The following is a 26,835-nucleotide window of genomic DNA, read 5'->3' as shown; positions in this document are numbered from 1 at the left end:
ATTAATGCCTGTTTTCACTTGTGTAAAACCACCTGCAGACAGACGGCCTCTTACTTTTCTCAAGGCTGGATTCATGAGGGTCGTGTAACCATCCCATATTGGTTGCTCAGTGATCCATAATTCTTGGAGGCATATGATATCAAAGTGGGCCAAATCATGATTAGGTTTATTGAATAGATGAGCATTTCCACAGGTGTTCCATGTGCATAGAGAAAGTGATTGTTTTACAGTTGCTTTTAATGGTTACTGATCTTGCGACCAGTTTAGATCCCTCCAGATGAAATGCTTTGTATAATCAGTTTGTGAGCTATATTTAGTTTGCTTATGTTGTTATGGTCTGAGGATCTTGAGTTATCCTGTGTGTACTTGTTTACTGTTCAACCTTTTTGGTATCAGTTTATTTTGTTTTACCACTGTTCTGACTAATGTTTGTCTGGAGGTTTTTAAGATCTTCACTATTCTGTTTTGTCTTTTTAGAATTCAATACTGTGAATCCTAAGGAGAGAAGATGTTTCTTGCTGCTAAGGATAAGTGGTTGGGTGTCGAAAGCTTTTAGAGTTATTCAGATTTTATCAAGTCTAGAGAGCTCCGTAAATTCAATGGTCTGTATATCTTGCATCTTCGGCAACATTAGAATGACTTTGAATAATCGAAGTAGATTTGTCCTGTTTAGTATTCGTTGATCATTGGACTTTAATATCCGAGGGAGCAATAGGCTGAAGGTTTCAGTCTGATTTGAGCTGCGAGGATTGACAAATCCTGGGGCACTTAGAGAGCGGGTTGGAGTAGAGGAGGCAGAGATAAGTCTTGAAAGTGGATTCACTGATGTAAGATAAATTGTGAATGTTTTTGTCGTTCTGCGAAATAAACATGGAGCTTGAAATCTCTTCACAGGTCAGCGTCATCTATGAAGCGTGGGAAGGCTGAGAGTCTTCATATTGATCGAGTACTAGGAGCGAGGAGTCACTTGGCTGGACTTGCGCTTCTTCAGATGGTTCTGGTAAGTCTTCCAGGTGTTGAGACAATTCTAGGAGCACCTGCATATTTGCCTCTTCGTCGCTCATGGCTATCGTGCAATCCCTGGAACAATTCGCAATTTTCACAGTTTTTCCTCTTTTAGTAACAGCCATCTGTTGAACTGTCCGTTTGAGGCTCGGATGAATTGGAGGAGCTTTTGGGATGGTAAGGTGTCGTAAAAAAGCTTGGGATCCATTTGGTCTTCTTTTGGGTTTTTTTAGTTGCGTCCTTCTTTGGATTAATAATTACATCTTTGGTTGATTGATTGAAAATATGATCATTCTCCTGTGTAGTTGAATTGTTTGTCACTGGTCCGCTTCCATCAATTCTAGCCATGGAGTTGGTGCTTGACCTACTAATTGCTGTGGATTGTTGTATAAGGTTTGGGCCTGGATCTAATTCAATAAGGTTACCAACTGCGGGCTGAAGTGGTGGGATGGTCATAATCATCAGCTGGTGGTTGTGCATTGATGGGTGAACTGATCAGAGCTTCCATGTTGGTTTGTTTCTCATCTTTCGCTCCATTCAGAGTTGCCTTCAAGGTAAAGAGCGCTTGTGTAAGTTCTTTTTTTTCCATACTGTCACTCCCGGCAATCTCAGCAAGTCTATCTTTCCATTTTCTTGAGTTTTCCACTTCACTATTAAGTCTTTCTTGTAACTTCTCGATGAAGACCTCCATCTGTATTTGCTTATTGAGTATTGTAGATAACAGCGATGCTTGTTCTTTATTGCATCGGCAGTGGTTTCTTGAAGTTTGATAAATGGGATCATGGAGTGTGAGGTGATGGCAACTAACATGTTTTGCAAATCCAGCATGGTGGTCGGGATTGCCTCTGGTGTTGGTGGCTCATTCTCTATATAGGTACATTTCAAATTTTGTTGATCGTTAGATGCTGATCTCTCTTTACATGTGCTTCTCTTTTCTTGATTGATCACTCGGGGATGTCCTGCTGCTATTTGGGGCCAGTTGTAAGTTGTAGAGTATGAAGTTTTCCCTCGGTGGTGCAAAGTAGGTAGAGCGGGTAATATTGGATCAAGGCTTTGGGAGAAAATGGATATAGTTTTCTTTATATTTGGAATCATATATGAAAGTGTATCCTTTTCATTTTCATTTGTTGGTAATCCAAAGACCACCCTTCTCCTACCCTGGTTCTGCATAAGTGCCTCAATCTCCAATATGTCTAGTGATAGACGCGCCATTCGTGGAGTTTGCTGGCTAACCGCCGACAGAATCATGTCCTCTGTTGGTCTTCGCCGTTCATATAATGATTGCCATCTTCTTTTTCCAAGTATAGCTTAGTCTTTCTGGGAAATGCTAAACGGTGGAGTCTGTTGAGATTGTAACAACTTTGGAAGCGCAGAATCACTTTCTATGAATGTTGAATCCATCCACCTGTTTGTTGAACTTGCAACATTATCCTGTAACGTATTTAAGGATATATTTTGAATTTCTTGTGTTGTCTTCTTGCTCTCTAATTGATCCTTCATAGGTGTTGTATATGGAGAAGCAGTATCATTATCCTGGCAGAGTAGTAGTTCTTTCTCTCGGCCAACGTTTGATAGATCATCTTGGTGGGTAGAGGGCATAGTAATGGAGGGGTCAAGTGGCTGTTCAATAATGTTTTCTATAGTTGAGTCCAAATGTTCGTTTTGATTTAGGGCAGCGGCTCTTGGTAGGGAATTCAGAGTTTTCGGCTCACTAGGGGGGAATCTCTTTAGTGAGTGTTAGGGAGAATTCTCTGTAAAGGCTAATTTCCCAAACCTAGTGAGTCCCCCAGCAGCTTTGCTGGATTTCTGAGGTTTATTTTCTTCTCCTGCCAAGAGTGAGACTCTTTTACTCCCACTCTTAGGCATGATTTGAGGTGTTCCTTTGTCTTTCCATGTGTTTTATGGGCTGTGGGGTCTTTTACTCCATAGGGTCTCATGTCTTTTTTTTATTGGGGTTACACAACACCCTCTGTGCCGTAACCCAGGGGGTGTCGTAGCGACCCCCCAACATAGACTCCATACCCTGGGACTGACTACTGTCTCTGAGGGCATGTTAAGTCACCAGTGGCTTTGCTAGTCCCAAATTATGAACAGAAACCAGTACAAACCATATTGTGGACGTACTGGTCAGGGCAAATGGATTGCCCCAGGGTCTGTTGTTCGAGGGGGCACCTCTCCGTCCCCCCTGATCGAGTTTTGGCTGGTGGCAGTGGATACTACTACGGCCGGCTCACCACTTGGGCCAATCACACGAGAGTGCGACTTGAGTTACCAAGGAACTCAGTCCAGGGTGCCTAAACCCCCTCCCACACTCCCTGTGGTACCCAGACAGAGTGGCATCACTTTTGGAGGCTTCTGTGGAGAAGCCTGCCAAAAAGTGGAACAAAGGGCTCGACTTGGGTTGGAGTCACAGAAGAGAACACAAACGCCTTTTTAGAATAGAGTCCTGGCAAAAAATACCAACCGGCGAGTTAATATTAATTAAATAAACCGGCGGTATGTTCGAGGCTATGAGAATTAAATAATTAAAGTTGGTAGCCTCGAACAATGAGAAAATCCCATAGGGAAATATTTGCGGTAGAATATAAAAAGTAGTTTCCACTGCCACCAGCCAAAACTCGATCAGGGGGGACGGAGACGTGACCCCTCAACTAACAGACCCCTGGGCAATCAAATTGCCCTGACCAGTACGTCCACAATATGATGGTTTGTACTGGTTTCTGTTCATAAATTGGGACTAGTAAAGCCAATGGTGACTTTACATGCCCTGGGAGACAATAGTCAGTCCCAGGGTATGGAGTCTATGGTGGGGGGTCACTATGACACCCCTGTGTTACTGCAAGGAGGGTGCTGTGTAACACATAGTAAAAACACATGAGACCCTATGGAGTAAAGGACCCCATAGCCCATAAAACACATTACCAGTCAAAGGAATACCATAAATCATGTCCAAGAGTGGGAGAAAGAGAGTCTCACTCTTGGCAGGAGAAAAAAAACTCCAGAAATCCATCAAAGCTGCTGAGAGACTCACTAGGTTAGGAAATTCAGCCTAAAGAGAGAATTCTCCCTAACAGAACTTTCATAATGAAGTGCAGCCCACAACAAGCCATGTAAAAACAAAGCGGCCCGCACTTCATTACGAAAGTCTTTCTTGCCCGAGACACTGCTGACAAAAGCGTCCCTAGAGGGCTCCAATTGCCCCCCTAATTGAGGGCCTGCGCCCCCACCCCCCTCCAACCCCCCTCTGCGGCAAATAACTCTTTCCAGGAGCATCAAAGGTGCTCCTTTGTCCAGCTGTAATTCACGCGCACGTCGGGTCGGCCTGTATTTTTTTTGTGTGCATGTTGAGATGCAAGGGGGGGGGTGTGTCTGGTTTGCCTGCATATATGTTACTTTGTGTATGTTGAGATGCGGGTGTGGGGGGATGACGGGTCTGTATGTATGTTTGTTTTTGTATGTACGGGCAGTGTATGTTGAGATGCAGGGGTGGGGGGGTGTATGGTCTGTCTGTATGTTTGTTTTTGTGTGCATGGCCAGTGTATGCTGAGATGGGGGTGGGGGGTTTGTGTCTGTATGTATGCATGGTGCATGCTTGTTAGTCTGTATGGTGAGGTGGGGGGTTTCAGGTCTGTAGGGGGTAGAGGGCCAGATTGTGCATTCGGGATCCAGAGGCGAAGGGGTCTAGGTGTGTGCCGCCCAGTGGAGTACAAATGTCAGACCTGCTGGTGAGGTACCGGGAGGCAGCACAGAGGTGATCGTGGATTCAAGCCCACATTCCTGGCCTCCTGATTTGTCAGTGCCTCTCTCCCCTGGGTACCAATACATCACTTACCCATGGCAGCAATGACTTAATCTGGTGCAAAACCTAGTGATGTAGTTTTTTAACAACCCAGTTTCTCAATAAAATGAACAACTCTATAAATGGCCCACACATCCTACCTGAGAAACCTTTCTCATCTCAGACGAAACAGCAGACAGAGAAGTCCCGATGGCCGCTCCAAGCTCCCTTGCAAGCAGCTATGGGAAAATGCCTCTCGAAATAGAGGGGCATACATTTCCTTTTCATTTCTTTCTCCATGCCGTCCCACCAGTGCAAACTAATGAATGCCGTGTATCTATTTGGCACTGCATGGACTTTCTTTCCTTAATGTTCTGCTTAATGATAAACAGTATCTATTGGCAATGATTCACTGTGCCCTGGCCGGGCTCTCCCCAAACACAAAACATCTATTGCTGGTCATCCACCACACCCTGACCAGGCTCTCCAAGTCACCAAACAGAAAACATCCATTGCTGCCACAGTGTTTGGTTGGGGGCCATAGGGCATAGTGTTTGGTTGGGGGGCAGCGGCCATGGGGAATAGTGTTTGGTTGGGGGCCATGGCGCATAGTGTTTGGTTAGGGGTGGGGGCCATTAGGCATAGCGTTTGGTTGAGGGTGGGGGCCATGGGGCATAGTGTTTGGTTGGGGGGTGGGGGCCATGGGGCATAGTATTTGGTTGGGGGGGTTCCATGGGGCATAGTGTTTGGTTGGGGGGTGGGGTTCCATGGGGCATAGTGTTTGGTTGAGGGTGGGGGCCATGGGTCATAGTGTTTGGTTGGGGGCCATGGGGCATAGTGTTTGGTTGGGGGCCATGGGGCATAGTGTTTGGTTGGGCGGTGGGGGCCATGGGGCATAGGGTTTGGCTGGTGTGTGGGGGGCCATAGGGCATAGTGTTTGGTTGAGGGGTGGCGGCCATGGGGCATAGTGTTTGGTTGGGGGCCATGGGGTATAGTGTTTGGTTGGGGGTGTGGGCCATGAGGGATAGCGTTTGGTTGGGGGCCATGGGGCATAGTGTTTGGTTGGGGGTGGGGGGCCATGGGGCATAGTGTTTTGAGGGTGGGGACCATGGGGCATAGTGTTTGGTTGGGGGTGGGGGGCCATGGGGCATAGTGTTTGGTTGGGGTCATGGGGCATAGTGTTTGGTTGGGGGTCATGGGGCATAGTGTTTGGTTGGGGGTCATGGGGCATAGTGTTTGGCTGGGGGTGGGGGCCTTGAGGCATAGTGTTTGGTTGGGGGCCAATGGGCATAGTGCTTGGTTGGGGGTGGGGGCCATGGGGCATAGGGTTTGGTTGGGGGTGGGGCCCATTGGGCATAGTGGTTTGTGGCGGCCATGGGGCATAGTGTTTGGTTGGGGCCTGGGGGCCATGCGGCATAGTGTTTTGTTGGGGGTGGGGGCCATTAGGCATAGTGTTTGGTTGGGGCCTGGGGGCCATGGGGCAAAGTGTCGCACTCCAAGAGTGAACCCAATAATAAAGCTAAAACAGGCACCAGTAGAAGATGTACTTCCTTTGCTTTTTGTGGAAACCTGACTCAACGAAGGCCATACTCCTCTTGGCCAACCCAAACAGCAAAGTATAGCAGTCCAAAATGACGGAATGTCGAATCAGTGGTAAATAAAATATATATACTTTAAACAGACAATATGCAATAACTAAATAGAAATAAATTATAAAAATGTAAAGTGTGTAGTACAAAATATAAGTTTGAAATAAAAATAAACATTGTTACACCTCAAAAGCGTATTCTTTTTCCATGTGTTTAATGAAAAGGGTGGGTTGAAAAGGCCTCCTGCCACGCCATGCCCCTCCTATCGCCCCACCAACATTTACTTTTTCGGCCCAATTTAGGCATCATGGTACTTTCGGCCCTCTGTCAAAAATCAGTTGTGCACCCCTGGTCTAGAGGGACCTCATCATAAGTGAGGTCATAAACGTCCTCATCTTGAGGGGCATCAAAGGTCTTCTGAAATGTGGCCATAGGCGTATAAGGGCTCTCCTCACGAGGCCTCTAAGGAGCAAACCTTACTGAGAGTTCAACAAACCTTTCCAGTCTGTTCATGCACCCCTTAAACTTCTCTCTGGTCCATGATGAGGAACCAGAGGAGTCCAGGGGAGGAAAGGCCTCTTCCTGATGATCCTCCTCCCCAGAACATCGAGATGTCTCCCTTAAAGTGGTAGATAAAGACACTGGGCTGTCAGAGTAATCTTTTTGAGGCTCTGACCGCTGCGACGTGTCTTTAGACATGTCCTTAGGCCTTTCTTTGTGTTTCGACGTGTCTGTCGACTGTTCCTTTTGTCTCACCGCCGAAACGATCTTCGCAATACTATCGCTAATGCTCGGGGTCACAGGGAGGTGTTTAGGCTGGGCCGGTGGCTGCACGGTGGAATTCAGCGCAACCGGGCCCTTGAGGGGCATCGGCGCTTTCTTCTGAGGTGTCTCGACGGTTGCGTGAATTTTGGTGGTTAGCGCCCTTAGACTGCCCCAACGCATGCCGCTGCTGCAGGTAGAGCTGCCGATCATGAGAATCGGCGGGCACTACCGAACTATCAGACGTGCCCGTTGGCGTTTTGGAGCGCTTAGACTGCACCGTCGAAGCAGAACCTTGGGTTGTGTGCTTTGCGTGGGAATAGTGTGCGTCCTTGTCGCCGGGATGTTCAGTCCCCATAGCTGGACTCTCGTCGTGCATTTCGGGGCCGGGGCCGAGCGACACGGAGCGACAATCCGCTGTGAGGTCAATGGCCTCCGAATTGGAGCCTTGGTCGTCACTAATCCCTTAGTCACCCTTGGCGGCTGTGGCGGCAGGGGAATTACTCTCGACCTGCGACATCTTGTAGGCCGCCCACCGCTTCACACGGGGGCTCCTTTATAGTCTTGGGGCGTAGGAGCTTACAGGCCGCACAGGACGCCTCGTTGTGGTCGAGGGGAAGACACCTATTGCACTGACGGTGCTAGACTTTCCATGGGAATTTTGCCTTGCAGGAAGGACAAAATCTAAAAAGGAGTCCTGTCCATAGCGCAGGAATGTGATAACGACGACAAAACCAAGGGAACTAAGAGAGGGGAAAAGGAAAGCATTCTTAAAAAGAAAGCTTTCACCCCGACCCCTCTCCCTGCTGCACAGGCCAGCCAGAAGGCCCGGCTAGCCAGACGGCACGGCCACGAGGTCAGCAGCGCCGACCGGATCAACAGCCGTTGAAGCGCCGTAGTCAGCAGTCTTCGGCGGTGGCACAGGAATTAACCGTCGAGAGGAGTGACGGCAAGAACAAACGACCAAAGGTCGAGAAATATAACAATAACGCAATGTTTTCTGAAGAGCGCCGCATAAAGGCGACCTGTTAGCTGGGCGGAAAAAAACAATCTGAGGGACCTCGATGCGTGAGGGATTTTGGGTACACTACACGTCACGTTAGGGATAGTGTTACAGGCAAGCCCATGTCAACGTCCCCTTGCGATTCCCGAAAGACAAGATGCAATACTCTGCGGTTACCACTGGATGTCGGACTAAATGCACAGCATGCGATTCTAAACAGATTAACAAGCATCAAAAATATGGAATATAAGGTATTTAATTGCATTACTTAACTGTGGTCTAGGACTACAATTAGTCTACATAGAATAACACCAGAAATCCAAGTAAGTTATGAAATATATGAAAATACAATGATTTATTAGACCTCTCTGAACACAAAGGTGTTTCCAGGCGCCATAAGACAAAAGCAGAGGGCGGGGCAGGGAGGGAACACACATGGGAAATCAAAGAGAATACAACAACAAAGAAACTGTTATATTGGTCGTGTGACAATCCTACAGTGCAATTGCATGAACAAGGAGATAAGTGCAAGGTTGAGGGGGTAGAGGGAGTGCATTAGGGGGGGCAGGCAACTGCTGGTTGGGCCGAGGTGGCAAGTGCCAGGCGAAAGAGGGGAGGGAGTGGGAGGAGTGCAGTGAACAGGAGGACTTAGTTGGGATAATCCAGGAAAGTGAGCCCAAGGGCAAGTGCTGGCAGAAGATGCTGGGGGGGCTGGTCTGGCCCTTGTATGACTCTGAAGGGAGCAGGTCCCAGTCCAGCAGAAGATGTAGTTAGCACAGGAGGGGGAGAGGGAAGGAAGAGGAGAAAAGAAAGGTTTTGAGAGGTTTCTGAAACTTAAGATCTGGTTCAAGTCTGAGGTGGGGAGGGAGGCTGTTCCAGAGGGAAGCGCCAGCCGAATAGAGGGATCTACCTCCTACTCTCTGCTTGGAGAAATATTTGACCTGCAAAGAGTTGATGCCAGAAGACTGGAGGGCTCTGGCTGGGAGGTTTCTCGGGAGAGAAAGCTGGCTGTAGAGAGGACACATGCCCCTGACAGCCTTGTGGATGATGCAGAGGGTCTTGAATTTGATCCTTGCAGTCCCCGGGAGCCAGTGGAGAGACTTTAGGGCTTGAGGCCAATGATACATCTCTGGATTAGTTGGAGGGGGCCAAGGGAGGAAAGAGGGAGAGGCTATTGCAGAGTCAAGCCTAGAGAGAACCAGGGTTCTGAAGACATTGAGCTTCTGGGGGAAGGTGAAGAAAGGAAGAATGCCCCCAAGGAGACCAAGCTGAAAATTGGACTTCTTGTCAAGGTCCGTGATGTGTGGAGAGAAGGAGAGAGAGGAATCAAATATGATCCCAAGGTGTTTTACCTCACAAGTGGGTAAGGGGAGGGAACCCAAGGAGTCTGGCAAGAGAGTGAGGGGGGAAGCTAGGAGCAGGTGTCCCAATGAGGAGAATCTCTGTCTGGCTGGCATTGAGGCAGAGATCATTGGCAGAGCACCATGCATGAACAGCAGTCAGGCAGTCCGGTATGAGGGAGGAAGAGGTAGGGGATGGCATCCAGAAAGAGAACAGAGTCTGCATAGCATTGAAGGTGAGGGGGGTAGGTGGAGCTCAGAGAGGCCAGGTAGATGTTGAAGAGCCATGGCGATAGGATAGAGCCCTGAGGGACGCCACAGGCAGAAAGTGAGGTGGAGGAGAGAAAAGGACCCATTTGCACTTGGGAGGGTCTGTTAGAGAGGAAAGAGGTAAGCCACGCCAGTGCCCTGTCCGTGATGTCTATGGTATCATGGAGACGGTTTATGAGGATGGAGAGGTTGACAGTGTCAAAAGCAGAGGAAAGATCGAGGAGAATCAGAACACAAGGAGTGTTTGAGTCCAGAGTAGGTCTTCTCTGGCATTCAGGAGAGCAATTTCAGTACCTCTGGATGTCCAGAAACCAGCCTGTTGGTCATGGAGGCAGCCAGCCAATTCAGTGTGGAGGGTCAGTTGGGGGATGACCAGCTACTCCATGAGTTTGCACAAGAAGGGGGCGATAGAGATAGGTCAATAGTTAGCCGGGCAAGAGGGGTGAGGAGACGGCCTTTTAGGAGTGGGAGCACACGCGAGTGCTTGAGGGGTTGAGGGAAAGAGCCTGTGACAAAAGAGTGGTTGCAGAGGTCAGCCAAGGCAGGGGCAAGAGTGCCGATGTTGTCCTTGATAGTTCTGTAGGAGCAGGGTAGCACCTGTTTAGAGGAGACTTTCATAGAGCGAACAACTCTAGAGATCTCATTTGGTGTAATGGGAGAGAGGGAGGAGAGTATGGGGGGGGTTGCCAAAAGAGGAGAGAGAATGTCTGAGGTGGGGGAGTTTTGGAGGAAAGGTGGGAGGCCAGTGCTGAGCATAAGCCCTGGGAAAGGAGAGGAGAAGAGGAGAGGAGACTGCGGTAGGATTGGCAAGTTCCTTGCAGATTTTGAGCCTGGTTATTGGTGGCTCCAGAGATGCGAGTTTGGACACAAGCTCTTTTCTTGGAGCAGATGGAGAGACGGTATTGCCTTTGGAGTAGACGGCAGGCCTGTTTGTCAGAGGATGAGCTAGATTAGTTTTGTTTGTATTTATATAGCGCTTTAATCCAAATCGCTTAGCATCGCAAAAAGTGTAAAAACGGTGCAATAGTGAACAAATGAAGATTGACATTGGGAGCCTGGAATCAGCCCTGCTCGATCAGATGAGGTTTCAGCGATTTGCAAAAAAAGGAATAGGAGGTGATAGAATGTAGAGAAAGGGGAAGAAGATTCCAATGCAGGGGGGCAATGTGAGCAAGTGTGCGAAAGCGTGATTGGGCACAGGAAGGGGCTGGAACTACAAGTCGAAACTGGGAATTAGAGTGAAGGGAGCGAGAAGGAGAGTAGAATGAGACCAGTGAGGAAACGTAATCAGGAGAAAGGCCATATAGTGATTTAAATACCAAGCAAAGAAAATTTAATATAAGCTGTGCATAGAAAGGAAGCCAGCCCAGAGTGATTAGAGCAGATGATATTGATTCACGCGAGGTCCAACAAAAGAGTACCTGAATAGCAGCATTGAAAACAGATTTTAGAGGCGCAAATCGAGAAGTGGAAAGACCAAAGAGTGCAGTGGAACAATAGAAGAGACGTGAAAAAATTAGAGAGGCTATGAGTAGTTTAGTTGCGCCAAAAGTTAAGAAAGAGCAAACTTTTGTAATATTAAATAGATGATAGCGGAAGGCTCGAGAAGAGATAGAAATTTGATGTTGAAATGACAGAGCGGAATCCAAGTACAGTCCCAGATTACGAGCAGTGGATACAAAGAAAACTTGAGAAGGAGGGAAATGAAACAAATAGAGAAGCAATAGGAGAGGGAATAGCAGTAGAATGGGAAAAACAACCAAAAAAAAAAGTACTTCTGTTTTTGTAGTATTAAGTGTGAGGTAGTGAGAGGACATGCATGATTTGATGGCCATTAGACATGAAGATAGCTATCTTCGGTATGAATATCGGAAGAGAAGGAGTAGAAAGACAGAAAGAGCTGGGTGTCATCAGCGTGGAAATGGACCATAAGAAAAAATAACTTTAGCAGGGGGAGAAAAAAGAATAGCCCCTAAAACCGACCATTGTGGGACACCATGAGCAAGAGGATGGGAGTTAGAGTGTGTCCCATCCCAAGAGACAGAAAATGTCCATTGGGATAGGTAAGATTTAACCCAGCAAAGGACAGGACCAGAGAAACCAAAGGAAGGCAGAGAGGCTAGCAGAAGTGAATGATCAACAGTATCAAAAGCGTCAAAAAGATCTAATAAAATGAGAATAGAAGAATGTTTAGATTAGCGGTTCGTAAGGGCAGTTTCAGTTGAGTGCATAGGTCGGAAACCAGATTGAAAACGAGGAAGAATAGAGTTATTAGAGACAAATGAGGAGACTTGGACATTCAAGTAACTTAGATAGATACGGAAGAAGAGAAATAGGATGAAAGTTAGAAACAAGAGAAGGATCGGCAGAGGCTTTCTTCAAAATAGGAATGATGGAAGCGTGTTTGAAGGAAGAGGGGAAGGTTGAAGTTAAAAGACCAATATTAAACAAAGATGAGAGAGAGGATTGGAGAGAGGGATAGACCTTAGAGATAAGGACATATGGAATGGGATCAGTGGGTGCAGCAGTAGAATGGGCACGAGTCATCAGAAGAGAAATGTCTTCATTTGCGATGGTAGAAAAATGAGAGATAGAAGCAACCGGAGAAGTCGATGAAAAGGATGATGTTGAAGGAGAAGATCGAGAATCGATTGCAATGCGGAGAGAGGTCACCTTGGAGGAGAAAAAAGAAGCAATTATCAGAAGGAGATGGAGAAGAGTTAAGCGAGCAATCCAGGGTTGGAGGAGAAAGAAGATGAAAGTTTGAAAAAGACATTGTGGATGAGCTGACTGGGCATGAAGGATATATGAGCAATAAGATTGCTTAGCTGGGGGGGGCGTGGCCAGCAGGCGCAGGATGCGGACGTGATCCCTCGCTGCTCCCGGCCGCCAGCCCAATCCTACATCCATCCTGTCGTTAGAAATCGAGATTAAAAGCTTTAAAATACCACACCGACGTTGGAACTATTGCTGCCTCGAGTCGGAACGTCGCAGACCCGAATCGGTACGGGCTTTACGAGATACAGCCCTCAGCGCACACAAGCTGCGGGCCGCGACCAGAAACCAAGATGGCCGCCTGAGGACAGGGGAGACAGAGGCCGAGGATCCCTGAAACTGCAGCCACCTCGAGGAAACTGCGAGGTGTGCACGGTCACCCACCCGCTGGCTGTGAGGAAAGAAGCGACTGTCCGGAGCCAATCGCACACTCGCCTCCCCGGCTGCAGGGCCACGCCGAGTGAAAGACGAGGCGTCCGCTGCTCCCGCGCGCGCGTTTTTGCAGCGAGACCCAGCCGCTGCACTCGGACACCAACAGATCCGGTCGGCTGTCAGCGAGTTCCGCTGACCGGAGCGCAGAGGGGAGCCTGTGGAGAGCCGCACCGCCACCTCACTTGTACGGTGAGAGTCAACGAGGACTCGCCTTCCCCCTCCCGCCGGTAATTCCCACAACACGAGGGCGTCCTTCCCAGCTGCAACACCGGGGTAAGGAGTGAAGGAAGGGGAGAGGTGACCGGCGATTCCCACCTCCTGGCCTGAAACACGTGCACGGCCCAAAACGGGCCCTACCAATCCATGAAGAAGGCTGCCTGTGCATTCCGCTGGTTTGCACCACGAGTGGAGTATAATACGGACACGGTGGCCGACACGATACCACGAGTGCCCTGACAGCGGCTCCTGATTATCTCCCCGGTCGCTCGCTGGCGACCCAGATAGCGGTAAGGAGAGGGGGAGACGGGGGATTGGACCCTGACATCCTGTGTGACATTCCCTGGACATACATGGGTACACACCATGCGCTGGGCGACATAACCGCATAAACCCAGCTCCCAGCATATGTGTGGCACCCACTAAGCGAAGCTTCCAACCCCGGAGGAACACCCCTGCGATACGGAGAGAGACTTTAGGCCCCCCTGGCTATACAAACCACGCTGCGCCTGCCGGACTACGTATGCCCACCACCCTTGAGCCCCTGGGCTTGAACAGAACTGCTTTCGTCCACCCGCCGAGCTCGCCCGTGGAACCAGCCGGTGTCACACTCCCTCCGCGCATCTGAAGCGCGCACACACACACTATCACGAGCGTTACTTTGCGGGGCACCCACACAGCCGCGGTGCACAGAACTCCGGTCCCACAGCCGAACCCATCCGTGGAGCCTCCCCCAACACGCAGCCAGATGCAAACGCATGGAACATAGATACTCCTCCTGCAAACTCTTGTAGCCACGAAGCGGCCATACCCGAATCTCCCCAACAATAACACTCGCCTCCATGGCCTCCAAGGGGCCCCACCCGCCAGATCAACCCCTACCGCCACCTCATCACCATTCCTGCAATGGGGAAAGACAAGCCCAGGAAGACCTCTACACAAAGCAGGATTGAACAATACGCAACCACACCACTTTCTCGCTCCCCGGAAAGGCCAACACAACAGGAGCTGGACTGCATGGAAGATAATATTTCCCTCAGAGACATCATGGGTGCAATTGCCAGTTCCAGAACTTCCATGGAGAAAAAGATGGACAGCATAGGTGCGGACGTATCCTTGTTGAGACATGATCTCCAGAAGCTGACCTCGCGCACCGGGGAAGCGGAGATGCGGATCTCCGAAACCGAGGACAACCTTCGTGGTGTGAACCAACAGATGTCTGGCATGGTGGCACGCATAAAACTCCTGGAAGCAAGAGCAGACGAAAGTGAGGGCAGATCAAGACGGAACAATGTCCGCATACTGGGTCTTCCAGAAAAAGCTGAAGGAGATTGCATGGAACTATTCCTCGAGGGGTGGCTCGCGGATATATATGACGTACAGTCCTTCTCCAAATTCTTCTCCATCGAGCGAGCCCACCGTATTCCCACCGGTAAGGTCATGCCAGGAGCACCTCCACGCACAGTCATCGCACGGTTCCTAAACTATAGAGATAGAGACACAATACTGCAACTGGCGAGGTCTAAAGGAACTATTACGTATAATGGGTCAAAAATTGCGTTTTTCCCTGACTTCACTAGAGAAGTACAGAAAGCGCGCCAATCATTTGATCCCCTTAAAAAACGACTGCAATCAATGGGAGTTAAATATGGGCTCATATTTCCCGCCCAGCTTAAAATATTTCATAGGAACACAACAGTCCACTTCACTGATCCTAAAGAGGCGTGGAGTTGGGCTGAAAGGCACATAGATGGCGACTGGAGCGCTGATGGAAGACGAAGAGGAGAACGGAATAGACCTCGCCCTGACCGACCACCTGATCAGGAACCGCAACAACAACAGCAAAACGGAATCCTGCAACATGCGGAGGATTAGAAGGCATTACCAATATCTTGAATATCCAGATTACTACTAACATACCGCAAAGGTGCTGTACTGTACACCGCAAACGCGACGATGACGGCAATTCCGGCTGGCGGCCGTCTAAACAGCGCCCCCCCCCCATCCCGCCCCCGGACACTAAGTGAAACCGGAACACCGGATAGCGGAGTTCCAACACCCTGCCTTGTGTTTCCCCCTGAGACGCAACATCTAGTACATCCGCACTCTGAAAATGGATTGCCACGGGGCAGGCAGATGTAGATGACAGTTAAATCATTCAGAAGTTTACATTGGGTCGACAGATGCTTCAGTTGTGGGTGGAGTATAGGGTGGGGGGAGTTGGGGTTGTTACATATGTTCAATGTTCATCATACAGAGGCACGACGAGCATGAAATGCGAACCTAATATCACAGAACTGTTACATATGCATCCACGGAAATACAACTGTGTAAACAGATCCCGCACTGACAATGGCAGTTGAGTACACTTCAACCCAAAGCAAGCTTAAACTCCTGGCATGGAACGTGAACGGATTGGGTGCCAGCATCAAAAGACGGCTAGTTCTGCAGCATCTAAACAGACATTCCCCAGACATAGCTATGCTTACTGAAACACATCTAGCCGGAAACATATGCAAATTTTTCCAAAGATCAAACTACCGCACTGCGGTTCACGCAGGCTTCTCTATGGGAGCGGGAGGAGTCCTCATACTAATCCACAAGAGACTTCCGCTGGTGATTACGAGCGTTCTTCAGGACAGAGGAGGCCGGTATGCATACATCCAAGCAACACTATGGAACCAAACACTGGCACTCATGGCAGTGTACTCCCCACCAGCTCTCCTCAACGACCTGCTAAACGAAATTACCCCCATCCTGGCATCGGGGCATGCAGACACGATGGTGATAGGAGGAGACTTTAACGAGGTCATGGACTATACGCTTGATCGCACGCACCTGAGAACCAGAAACCCCGACACTACGACCAAACTGGCCTCCTTTGTGTCAGCGATGGGCCTCTGTGATGCGTGGAGAGTTCTTCACGCTCAGACCCGACAATATTCCTTCCACTCGGGGGCTCACGCCTCGATGTCTAGGATAGATTATTTCTTCCTCCCACACCAAAACAGTCACCAAATAAGCAATGCATCCTTCCTTCCCCGAGGAATCTCTGACCATTCTCCACTGCTACTAGAACTGGAAACAGCTAGGCCACGACCGCCGCCCTCATGGCGTTTAAACACTTACTACTTGGGATTCCTTGAATTTCAGGAAATGATAGAGACCGCCACCTCCGATTACTTTGAAATGAATACAGATTCGACTGACAACCCCAATACACTGTGGGAGGCGTACAAGCCAGTTCTGCGCGGAGTAATTATATCATGGACGTCCCATAAGAAGAGGATGCATCGCGAAAAAATCATGGAAGCTGAAACTGAAGTCTTGTCCAAGGAACTGGAACACATTGCTAGTGACACCCCGGAGTCGAATAGAGCCTTACTAATGGCACAGAAGAAACTGCACAACCTATCCTTGGACTGTGCCAGGAAAGCACACGCTGCAATGAAAGCACGTGTATATGAAATGGGAGACAAAGCAGGTAAACTGCTTGCGTGGCTGGAAAAACGAGACGAGGGTCAATCGAAAGTGAAATGCATCAGAACCCTAAACGCGAACCTAGTCCACACCGATGCGGACATCGCTGAACGTTTTGCTGAGTTCTATGAGAACCTCTACGAACCCCCCACCAATGCTATAGACAGTACCATACTAACTGATGATATTGTCCTCCCAACACTCACTACAGACCAGATCACCGCTCTAGACAGCAAAATCACTACCACTGAGATATCAACTGCCATCGGACAGCTCCAGGCTGGTAAGACCCCAGGCTTCTGGAAAAAACTACACCATCTGGACATACCTGTACACTTACTCAATGTGTTCGAGCACTCCCTAAATCAAGGCGAGCTCCCACCTGATCTCCGCAAAGCCACCATTATAGTAATTCCCAAAAAGGGTAAACCCCCTGAAGACTGCACATCCTATCGACCCATATCCCTCATTAATAGCGAAGCCAAAATACTGGCCAAGGTTCTCGCCAATAGGTTACAACTAGTCATCACATCCCTGATCCACCCGGACCAATGTGGCTTTATGCCCCAGAGGTCGACCAGAATGAATATTCGCAGATTACATCTGGCACTGGAGAGGGCCCCGGCCTTGCAGCAATCACTAGCTCTGTTGGCCATAGACTTCGAGAAAGCATTTGACTCTGTTCATTGGGAGGCGCTATGGGCCATAATGCGCAGGATGCACTTCGGAGAACCGTTTATAAAATGGGTACAACTACTATACAATAACCCAGTAGCCGAGATTAAAGTAAATGGGTGGCCGTCGCGTACCATCCGACTAGGGAAGGGAACCAGGCAAGGTTGCCCACTTTCGGCAATGGTGTTTGCACTGATAATGGAGCCACTGGCAGTCCTCCTGAGGGACACTACCACATGGACTGGCTTTAGATGGGGTCCGAACTGCGAAGATAGAGTATCCCTCTATGCAGATGATCTCCTAGTGTACCTGGGCGACCCAGCATCCTCATGCCCCGTAGTCACACAAATCCTAATAGAGTACGGATCCTTTAGCGGACTCAAAGTAAATTGGTCCAAATCTGTGCTGTTCCCAGTTAAAGGGATAGACTGCGTCCCAGCATCGGGTTCCCCATACAAAGTTGTAACCAGTCAATTCCGATACCTAGGTATTCTAATCGCCAACCAGCTAAATAGCTACGTAAAACAAAATCTGCACCCACTCATTAAAAGATATGACCAAGACGTAGCCCACTGGCAAGCACTACCACTGACACTGTTAGGCAGGGCAGCACTCTTTAAGATGCTAACCTTACCCCGTCTTCTATACATTCTCCAGAATGCCCCCTCCACATCCCCGCTGTAGAATTCCACAGTATAAATAGCACAACACGCACACTCCTATGGGGTGGGAAACGCCCGAGAATTGCCCCCCAAACTCTCCAACGCTCAGTCTGGGAAGGGGGAATAGGACTCCCAAACATCCAGATCTATTACTGGGCAGCTCAAATGGCAACAGTCAATGATATCCTGCACGGAGACCCGAGCATCCCTCACATAAGAGCCGAATTAGCGGCAAGACATGGTATGTCCCTACTCGAAAGCCTCTACTGTAAGCAGACTTGCCCGCCTGAACGCACGATAGCAGTACACACAGCCTTAGTGTGGAAAGAAATACATAAACACATAGGTTGGGATAACAAAATCACCCCAGTCCAACCCATCTGGAACAATGCTCATCTCCCGAGTCTTGCCAACCTCCCGAAATGGCCAACCTGGGCTGCAGCTAACATACAGACGATCCAGCAGATAGTAGTAAACAACCAACTAATGCAGTTCCCTGAGCTTGCTGCAACACATGGCTTGCTAGAGACTGAACAGTATCACCACGGGCAACTACAGCATGCATTTATCACACATAGGGCCCAACTCGTGGACATGCCGGAATGTACACCTATAGAAAGGAACATAGTAATGGATAAGGTAAACAACAAAGTCACATCTACCATGTACAATGCTATCTCCTCACTTGGCACGAAAGAGCTGCTGTCCATGTAGACGAAATGGGAAAATGATATTGGCCCCATATTACCTGAAGACTGGATTGAAATCCTGATGTATCCTAGGGAATGTGCAATTTCGGCACGAATTCAGCTGGTGCAATTTAAGATATTACATAGGATATACTATCCCCGAATAACCCTGTACAATTGGGGCAAATCGACCGACCCCAAATGCCTACGCTGCAAACAAGAAGGAGGATCCTTTTACCACATCCTCTGGCAGTGTACACGCATACAACGCTTCTGGCATAAATGCAGCGCGAGGCTCTCCAGGGTCATATGCCGCCCAGTTCCGACGGATCCTAAACTCCTGCTTTTGGGCATTGCAGACACTCTAGAACTGTCACGATTCGAAAAGCTACTGGTTTCAACTTCCACAGGAATTGCGAAGAGGAACATTGCACAACTGTGGGGCTCAGAAAACACCCCGAGATACGATCAGTGGACGTCGGATGTGGATGCAATCATTTTAATAGAACGCCGAGTCTACCAAGCTAGAGGCTGCCCAGGCAAGGCAGATAAGATTTGGGGAAGATGGGAACAGACAATATAAATCTAATGCAATGTTGGCAGTTTGCACTGGCACGCAACCCTACCGAGACTATATTGGCTAACACCACTCTTTGGGATGCTTGCACATCATAATCACTCATAAACTGCTTGCTGCCTTAACTGCTCATATACTTCACATCATGTGCGTCGCTGCGATTGCATATATGTTAAGTATACTCATCCGTGCTACTCTGCCAACTGTATGTAAAGTTTTATGGTTTTGTTGGTAACTTGTTGTTTATCGCATAAAATGTAATAAAATTTGTTATTAAAAAAAAAAAGATTGCTTAGCTGCTAGAAAACATTCATGTAAGATATGATGGAATTAAAGTTGTCGTCATGTTTGTAGTGAAGCCATCGCCTTTCCGCCGCATTGACTGCATGTCAGTGGAAAGCCATGGTTGAGAAGGTCTACAAGATGGATTAAAAGGAGAGGCAGGATAAAGAGTATCGAGGGAAGAAGAAAGTGAAGAAAAAAGAGCAGAGGCTGCATCATCGGCTGACAGAGCCAGGAAAGTAGAATAAGATGGTAGGACAGCTGTACAGGTAGAGACAAATAATGGGGTATTGAGGCTACACAAATCATGCTGAGAAAGTGTGCGAAGTGAAGTAGAAACCGGTAATGTAGGAGATATTGGAAGGATGGAGGTAAGAAGAAGATAGAGATCGGAGAGATAAACAGGAAGAGATGACGCACCAGAGATGGACACAGAGGGAGAAGCAAAAATCAAGTCAAGATGAGGCCCGGAGATATGCGACAAGGGGGTGGAAACAGGGGAGAGGAAATAAGAGTCCAGAATAGCAAGAAATGGGAGTTAAGAGTGAGTAGTAGCAAGATGAAGATTAAAGTCACCTAGGAGTAAAAGAGGAGCGGTCAAAGGAAGAATGGTAAAAAGAAGGTTATCGAAATCGTCGCGAAATTAATATTAAAAGTAAATATCACGTGTGGGGCAATAGATAAGAAAGAATGAAACAGGATAGGGTTTAGAAAAGGTACTAAACTAATATAGTTGATGAAGGTGAGACAGTTAACTAATTTGCACGAAATAATATTCCTATTCCTCCGCCACAACCAGAGGTTTACAGAGTTAGACAAAAGGAGGTATCTGCGGTGGTTAAGGAAGCAGTTAATGTGGTGTTAAAAGAAGGAATCCATGTCTCAGTAATACAAAGAAAATGCAGGTTGAATCTCAGGAAAAGATCCAGTACTGATGAGGATTTGTTACAGAGCGATCTAGCGTTCCATAGACCCAAGTCAACTTGAAGTGGATTTGCAGTGCAAGGAGGGTAGATAAGGTTAGAATAGTTCCGAAAAATAAAAGATCGTGAGGTATCCAGGCAAACTGTTGGCAGCATCAACATTATTGTACATGCAAATATTACCAGCATGAGATGTAGGCAGCCAGAAGATCCAGACAGGTACGCTGGTCGAGCTGGTGATGTTAAAGCAGAAGAGACGGACATGGGCTGCATCAGGAAGATGTCTGTCATTTCCGCTCTGCACAGTCGTTTCATGAAGTTTTGTTTGTGAGGGACAGGTTAGGAGTTGGGCACAAGATGGTGAACTTTACTTTGGACATCCTGACACAGTTTCATGAGCTAGTTTTGTTGAGGCAGGGAACCCCCTCTCAGATATAGGGTTAGCTAGGATTTCCTCCAACTTCCGCCTCCCCTTTGTGTTGTTAATAAAAGTCTTTGCCAATCAACATGCCACCTTTCTGTCCGTCTCTTACTCCTAGACCCTCACTTTACATACCCAGACCACCAAAAAAGGCCCTCAGACAGAACTCTAGTATCGGACATTGAAAAGAGTGTGAAAGAACACTGCTCAAACTTGTTTTCCAGAGCCATAAGAGATCACACTAGCCCCCCTGACAATATGAACTCTTCTGGATTTCACCAGAGCTGTATCGATTGGAGGAAAACCAGGCAATATATTGTTGGATTGGATCAGGCAATATGATGCTGTATTGAATTAGATCCTGCCCAATAATGTAGCATTGTATGTTCATTGCATGCTCATTGTACACTTGTATGTTGTCAAATGGGAACACACATTACGTGCATTATGCTTTGACTGTTTGAATGTACTACCTTGCCACACACTTTTCCACACTTTGCTTATGTAAATGATTTGCTCTGCGCTTTGAAAAAGCAGCACATTAGAAAGCCTCAATAAAATAAATGACCCATACTTGGAGTAGAACAATCTATGGCAATTAGTATTCATTTATTAAAAATTCTAATAACATCGCGCCACATGCCCATCGGCTCAGGGCGCGCACACAAACAACAAGACAGGCAAGAAGCACAAAGCACAAGAAGCATTAAAATGATGCGAGAAGGAAGAAACAGGGTCAAAACACAGAGTCCAAATGGGAGAGAAACTGAAACCTCTGTACGAGGCCTAGTCAGGCGGCAGATTGAAAAATAACGTTGTGAGCTCTTTCTTAAACTTAGCTGATGTTTCGGCAGCTCGAAGATTGAGAGGCAATAGATTTCAGAGATAGGGCCTTGCACATTGAAACTTCACGCACCGGCCTTCACTAATCTAAATCTTAGTTTAACCAGTTTAAGAAGGAGTTGAGATCTAAAAGAGCGAGAAGGATCATGTGGTTGGAGGTGCGCTGTAAGATACTGGGGTGCTGTGTTCAACACACATTTGTGTGTTAGAGTTAGGATTTTGTGCCCAATTCTCAGTTCGACGGGCAACCAATGTAAACCCTGACAAGCCGCAGTAACATGGGATCGTCTGGCCAGACCCGAGACTGCGCGCACTGCACCATTCTGCGTAACCTGAAGGGCCGCTATGATGGAATGCGTACAGCCACTGAGCAGACTGTTACAAGAGTCCAGTTGTGTATTAATAAGGACTGAAGCCAGAGTGGCTAAATTCTCATGAGTGAGAAAGGGGCGAATGTTGCACAGGAGTTTATTGGTCAATCCACTGGAAGATCTAATAAAGGGCACATGATGAATCATGGACAGTTCAGCATCCAGGACCACCCCTAAGGTTTTAACCTTCTTGGCCACTGGGCTCGACGTGCCAAAAAGTGAACAATTTTTATACTCTGTGGAGAGCGACCTCAACTTGCAGCGAGAAGCTACATTTAGAAGCTCTGTTTTACTAGTGTTTAAGGCCAAAGAATTGGCTGCCATCGACGCATGGATTGACTTATAGATAAAATTAAGCGTCGCTGCGTGGCACCATTTTCTGTATCATCAAACACGGCTTCTTTATGGTTTGTTCCACAACATGGCCTACTGTGACTTGTGCTCTACTTTATTAAGTCTTCTCTCACCTCTGTAAAGAGTTATATACTTTGTATATATTTGCTGGATGAAGAAGCAGCGGTTGGTCACTGTCACGGCAGGCTTGGTAATGGGGTTCCTTAGAGTCTGTGGGGTTACTGCTAGTATGAGTGCTTCGTAGAGCCTTCTGACGCGAGGCAGATGGGCTAATGCTACAAGGGGAAGAGTGTGGAGCATTCCGAGGGCTGTCCTGGTCTGTAGGAAGGATTTCCCCTACTCTCTCGCCCTGTTTAATGAGTTGATTTGCTTGTTCTTGACGTTAATTATGCAATTTCTAACCTGTTACTGTCAAAGATATTTCATGCATTCACTATCAGTGCAACAAAATGTCCTGGCCGTCTCTGTATGCCATAATGACAATAATTGAATGTGACTACATCTCATTCATTGTGTATGTACACTGCATGTAGAACAGCGCCCCACAACATACAGCCGAGTGCAATCAAAAAGTCGATCTAGCTGTTCACAATATCCCTACTACTAATTACTATATGCATGTACACAGCATGTGTGGTTAAAGCAGAGCGCTCAACAGTTGACAGCTGTCATAGGGGTTTGTGCTTCTTTTACTCTTCAATACTCCATAGAGTGCAGCGCCAAACAGCTAAATCCCATAGTCTCAATTCGGTCCAGCTGTCACATAGGCTCCTCCATATTTAATAGTCTACTGGCCTCTTCTCTATCTACTATTCAACGTCCAACATCTCCAGACTAAATTTATCTGCTAAAGACTGAACATTGGGACACAATGTTAGAAATTATTTGCACGCAACCATTACTGCTCTCTGATCTTGTTTTCTACAAGCATTGCATAACAAACCCTGCAACAGTAATGAGTTAGTCCTGAGACTGACCAGCGATTCAAACAAACTCATTCCGCCCAGTGCTGCGCCCCATACAATACGGCTGAGTACCATGAACTCAGTCCAGCTGCCCCATAGTCATTGAAATCCTCCTCCTTAATCCTAAACTCACCACGCCTCTGTTTATTTTATGCCATAGCACTAATTCATGTCTGCTATTAACCGTATTGCTGCATATGTTATATCACCCACTTGCATGCAATTCGATTCGGAAATGTTTCACATGTGTTCAGACCACGTCTGACCAAGGGCCACTGAAAGGACAGCACTTTCGAAGCCATAACACATAGCAGGAGGTGCTATACAAATACCATATAAGATAACATATTTGCAAATTTTAATAGCAGGGTCAGACGCCAACTGCAAATGCATTTTTTAATCGGGGAGGGGTGTCCTATATCTGAAGCACGTTACGCAACCGACATCAATCGGCGACCCTCTTACTTAGAGTAAATCATATTCATCACTATTAACAATGAGAATTTATGTTTTGTTGTCTGGAGCTGAACATATTTTTGAAATCTTTTCATAAGGATATGATGCAGCTCTTATCTGTCAAAAATATTTTTTTGTTAGATATACAAAAACCCAAACTCCTCCACCCCATGCTGGTTATTAGGCATTTTTCCAAAATGCAAGAAAATAAGCCAATAAATATTAATAATTTAATAATTAAGTCTCTGAAAAGATCATACTTCATATGCATAACTCCTTATCCATATGTATAGTATTGCGTTATTAAAAATGTGTTCTGTGAACCCGCACATGGGTGGAGGTAGTGAACGTTACAAATAAGGACGATCCCATGATGAACACCACAATGCAAGTGTACAAGCAATACATATCTTTTCAATTCAATTCATATATTTCTTTTTTACCCTATTCTGGTAGGACTCTCACTGGTGCGTTAGGTCTTGGATGCTCCTGTATGTATTTGTCCTGCCCTGTTTGAATGCTTTGCTTTTGACAGCGCCCTTAAGCCTTAGGGTACCTGGTGTGCTATATAAATGTAAACAAACAAACACAAACATATATTGACCAGAAGAAATGATCAGTCAGTGTAGCAGGTTCACTAACTTTTGAAGATGGTCCTGAAATCCTTATCTGTGGACAAGCCATCGCATGCACTTTGGTCACTGGAATCTTTCGAGTGAAAGCCCACCTAGGGGAAAGAAGAAATGTAAGACGTGAAAGAGGCTGTGTATTATCAGTATGTACAAAGTATTTCCGCCAATGGGACTGAAAAAACGTCAACACTGCATTTTACATGCTACCCCTAAGGTACATCTATGACCATTCTGACAGTTTGGTGTGAAGTAAAGTTTTGTGTGAAGTAATTCTTTTGTTGTTTCATTCCAAACAATAAACCACATACCATAAATTCGTAATCATACACAAATCATTTTTTTAAATGTTACACAATTTTAAGAATAAGCCAAATGACAACTCGATTGTAAACAGTCGTATACAGATACTGTCAATGTCCAATGAGAAATCCGTTCTCAAACATACATGAGCAATCATAAATTGCTATCTGGGAGAGTGAGCGTGTTCATCCTGTGGAGCTCCTCACACTTACATCTGCGGATTACAAATTTCCATGTCGAACAGTTCCTTAGACAATAAATGACAAATGCACCTCAGGTAAATGCTAATAGTAGCTCCCTCCCTCCCACTGAAGTCTGCCCATGCGTGTCCCTATAAAATGACTCCTTGAAGGGTATTCCTTTCCTTGCCCCCTTGATCTTCTCCCAAAATCCACATTACCATATCACAGTAAAGGTACTGGGTCACCATGAGCAGGTCTTTGTTGCTGTAAGGTGAACAAATCTGCTCAGACATTACTATTTTATTTACAATTATTTTGGGTATGTATTGAGCGCAGAACTAGCTTTGAGAAACAGTGTAGTGCCTTACAACAATCGAATTCCAAGATTACAGGTTAGGGGGCATGGATTTGGTAGGACAGTTTTTCTAAAGTCCAACTAAGAGCTGCATAAAACAATACATCTGAGACAGTACATATGCTCCACCCATAGTATGAGGCTGTACCACTTGAGAATGCTGGTAGCATGGACAGAGCAGCCAGGCTCATCTTAGGGAGAGAGGGCTGTAGCTTGATACAAAGAAATTGAAGCATACAAATGGTCCAACAAAACACTGAACAAAACACTGAACAAGTAGAGCTAGATAATTCTTGGGTAAGTACTACAACATCATATAAACACAATCACAAAAACCAACTCTAATTCTACGGTATGCAAACCAAGGTATAATCTTATTTAGAGAAGCAAGAAGCAAGTCAAGGTGAGTCAAACCTAAGGTTTTACATTCAGGATAGCAATGTACTATTCTTGGGAAATAAAACCAGGTTAGATATACGTTTAGAATACAATCAGTATTTCAGGGGTAGTTGACCCCATCAGTCATGCAGTGACACTCCGTTATAAAATCACATAATAAACCAACCCTGTTAGAAGTATACTCCTTGCAGCCTTACTTTTTAGAACTCAGTTCAAAGCTAGTAAATCAACTCACATACTTTCTGGAGTGGCCTTAAGCTACTCAATGATAAGTATGAACACCGAATAACGCAAATCAGGAAAAGCAAAACCCTATTACACTTTAAGAAAGACACAATGTATATCAATGTAAGTAATTGACCTATTGGTACATAGGTATTTGCTATATAATAGCTAGTTACACCCAGTATACTTTTAAGAAGTGTATAACACAGTTTCTAAGGTAAGAACGTTATGAAAATATTTTAGAATAGCACCAAAGCAATTCAGGGAAGCACAATCCAGGGTTACAAGTTTAAAAGAGAAGCAGCTAATCAAGGCGCGACCTGGATACTTTTTAAAGGAGCATTCAACTACTTAAAGGTATGTATAAACGCTAAGACTGTTTTAGATCTGTATGAAGCAGACCAGGCAAAGCAAAACCCAATGTTACACTTTAAGACAATGTATTTCAAGACAGGTAATCCCTAATGGTAAGCTTTTACACTCATTCAGTTAAGCAATGATAAAACAGTACCAACACGTATTACTTTTTAGAAGGGGAAACACCATTCAAAGTTATACACTTTTTAGAGGGACATAATGCAACTCCTAGGTATAAGACAACTGGTGCAGCCTATAAACAACTGACAAGTCTGCTTGATGGCTTGATTATGAATTTGTTTAGGGGCTGCACTAGTTGGATGCTCTATTATTGAGGCTGCCCAATAAAAACGCTAAATAAGAAAATGTAGAGTATCCTAAGTCGTGCGCCCCAATCAATTTTGTTTATTCATACAATTTCCAATTAAACAAGTGTTGTAGTTCTCTTTCTTGAAACATCAGTTTACTTCAATCTCTGGTTAAGTACATGTTCAAATGTTTATCAATGTTGGTTCAA

General features: G+C 46.6%; 1 protein-coding gene across 2 annotated transcripts in view; it reads right to left on the bottom strand.

Moving 5' to 3' along the window:
- Positions 1-26,835, bottom strand: part of LOC138468319 (exportin-5-like) — a 2,047,117-nt gene that overhangs the window by 1,149,680 nt on the left and 870,602 nt on the right. For both annotated transcript variants that reach the window (XM_069608821.1, XM_069608822.1), the window contains exon 15: positions 24,511-24,595. In XM_069608821.1, the coding sequence (XP_069464922.1) occupies positions 24,511-24,595 (85 nt within the window). The remainder of the gene's footprint in view (positions 1-24,510; positions 24,596-26,835) is intronic.

This window comes from Ambystoma mexicanum, chromosome 4q (genome assembly GCF_040938575.1).
Source record: "Ambystoma mexicanum isolate Mex_15411 chromosome 4q, UKY_AmexF1_1, whole genome shotgun sequence".
Taxonomy (NCBI): Eukaryota; Metazoa; Chordata; class Amphibia; order Caudata; family Ambystomatidae; genus Ambystoma; species Ambystoma mexicanum.
Note: the sequence above shows the minus strand (reverse complement) of the source record. Positions and strands in the feature narration are given on the sequence as shown.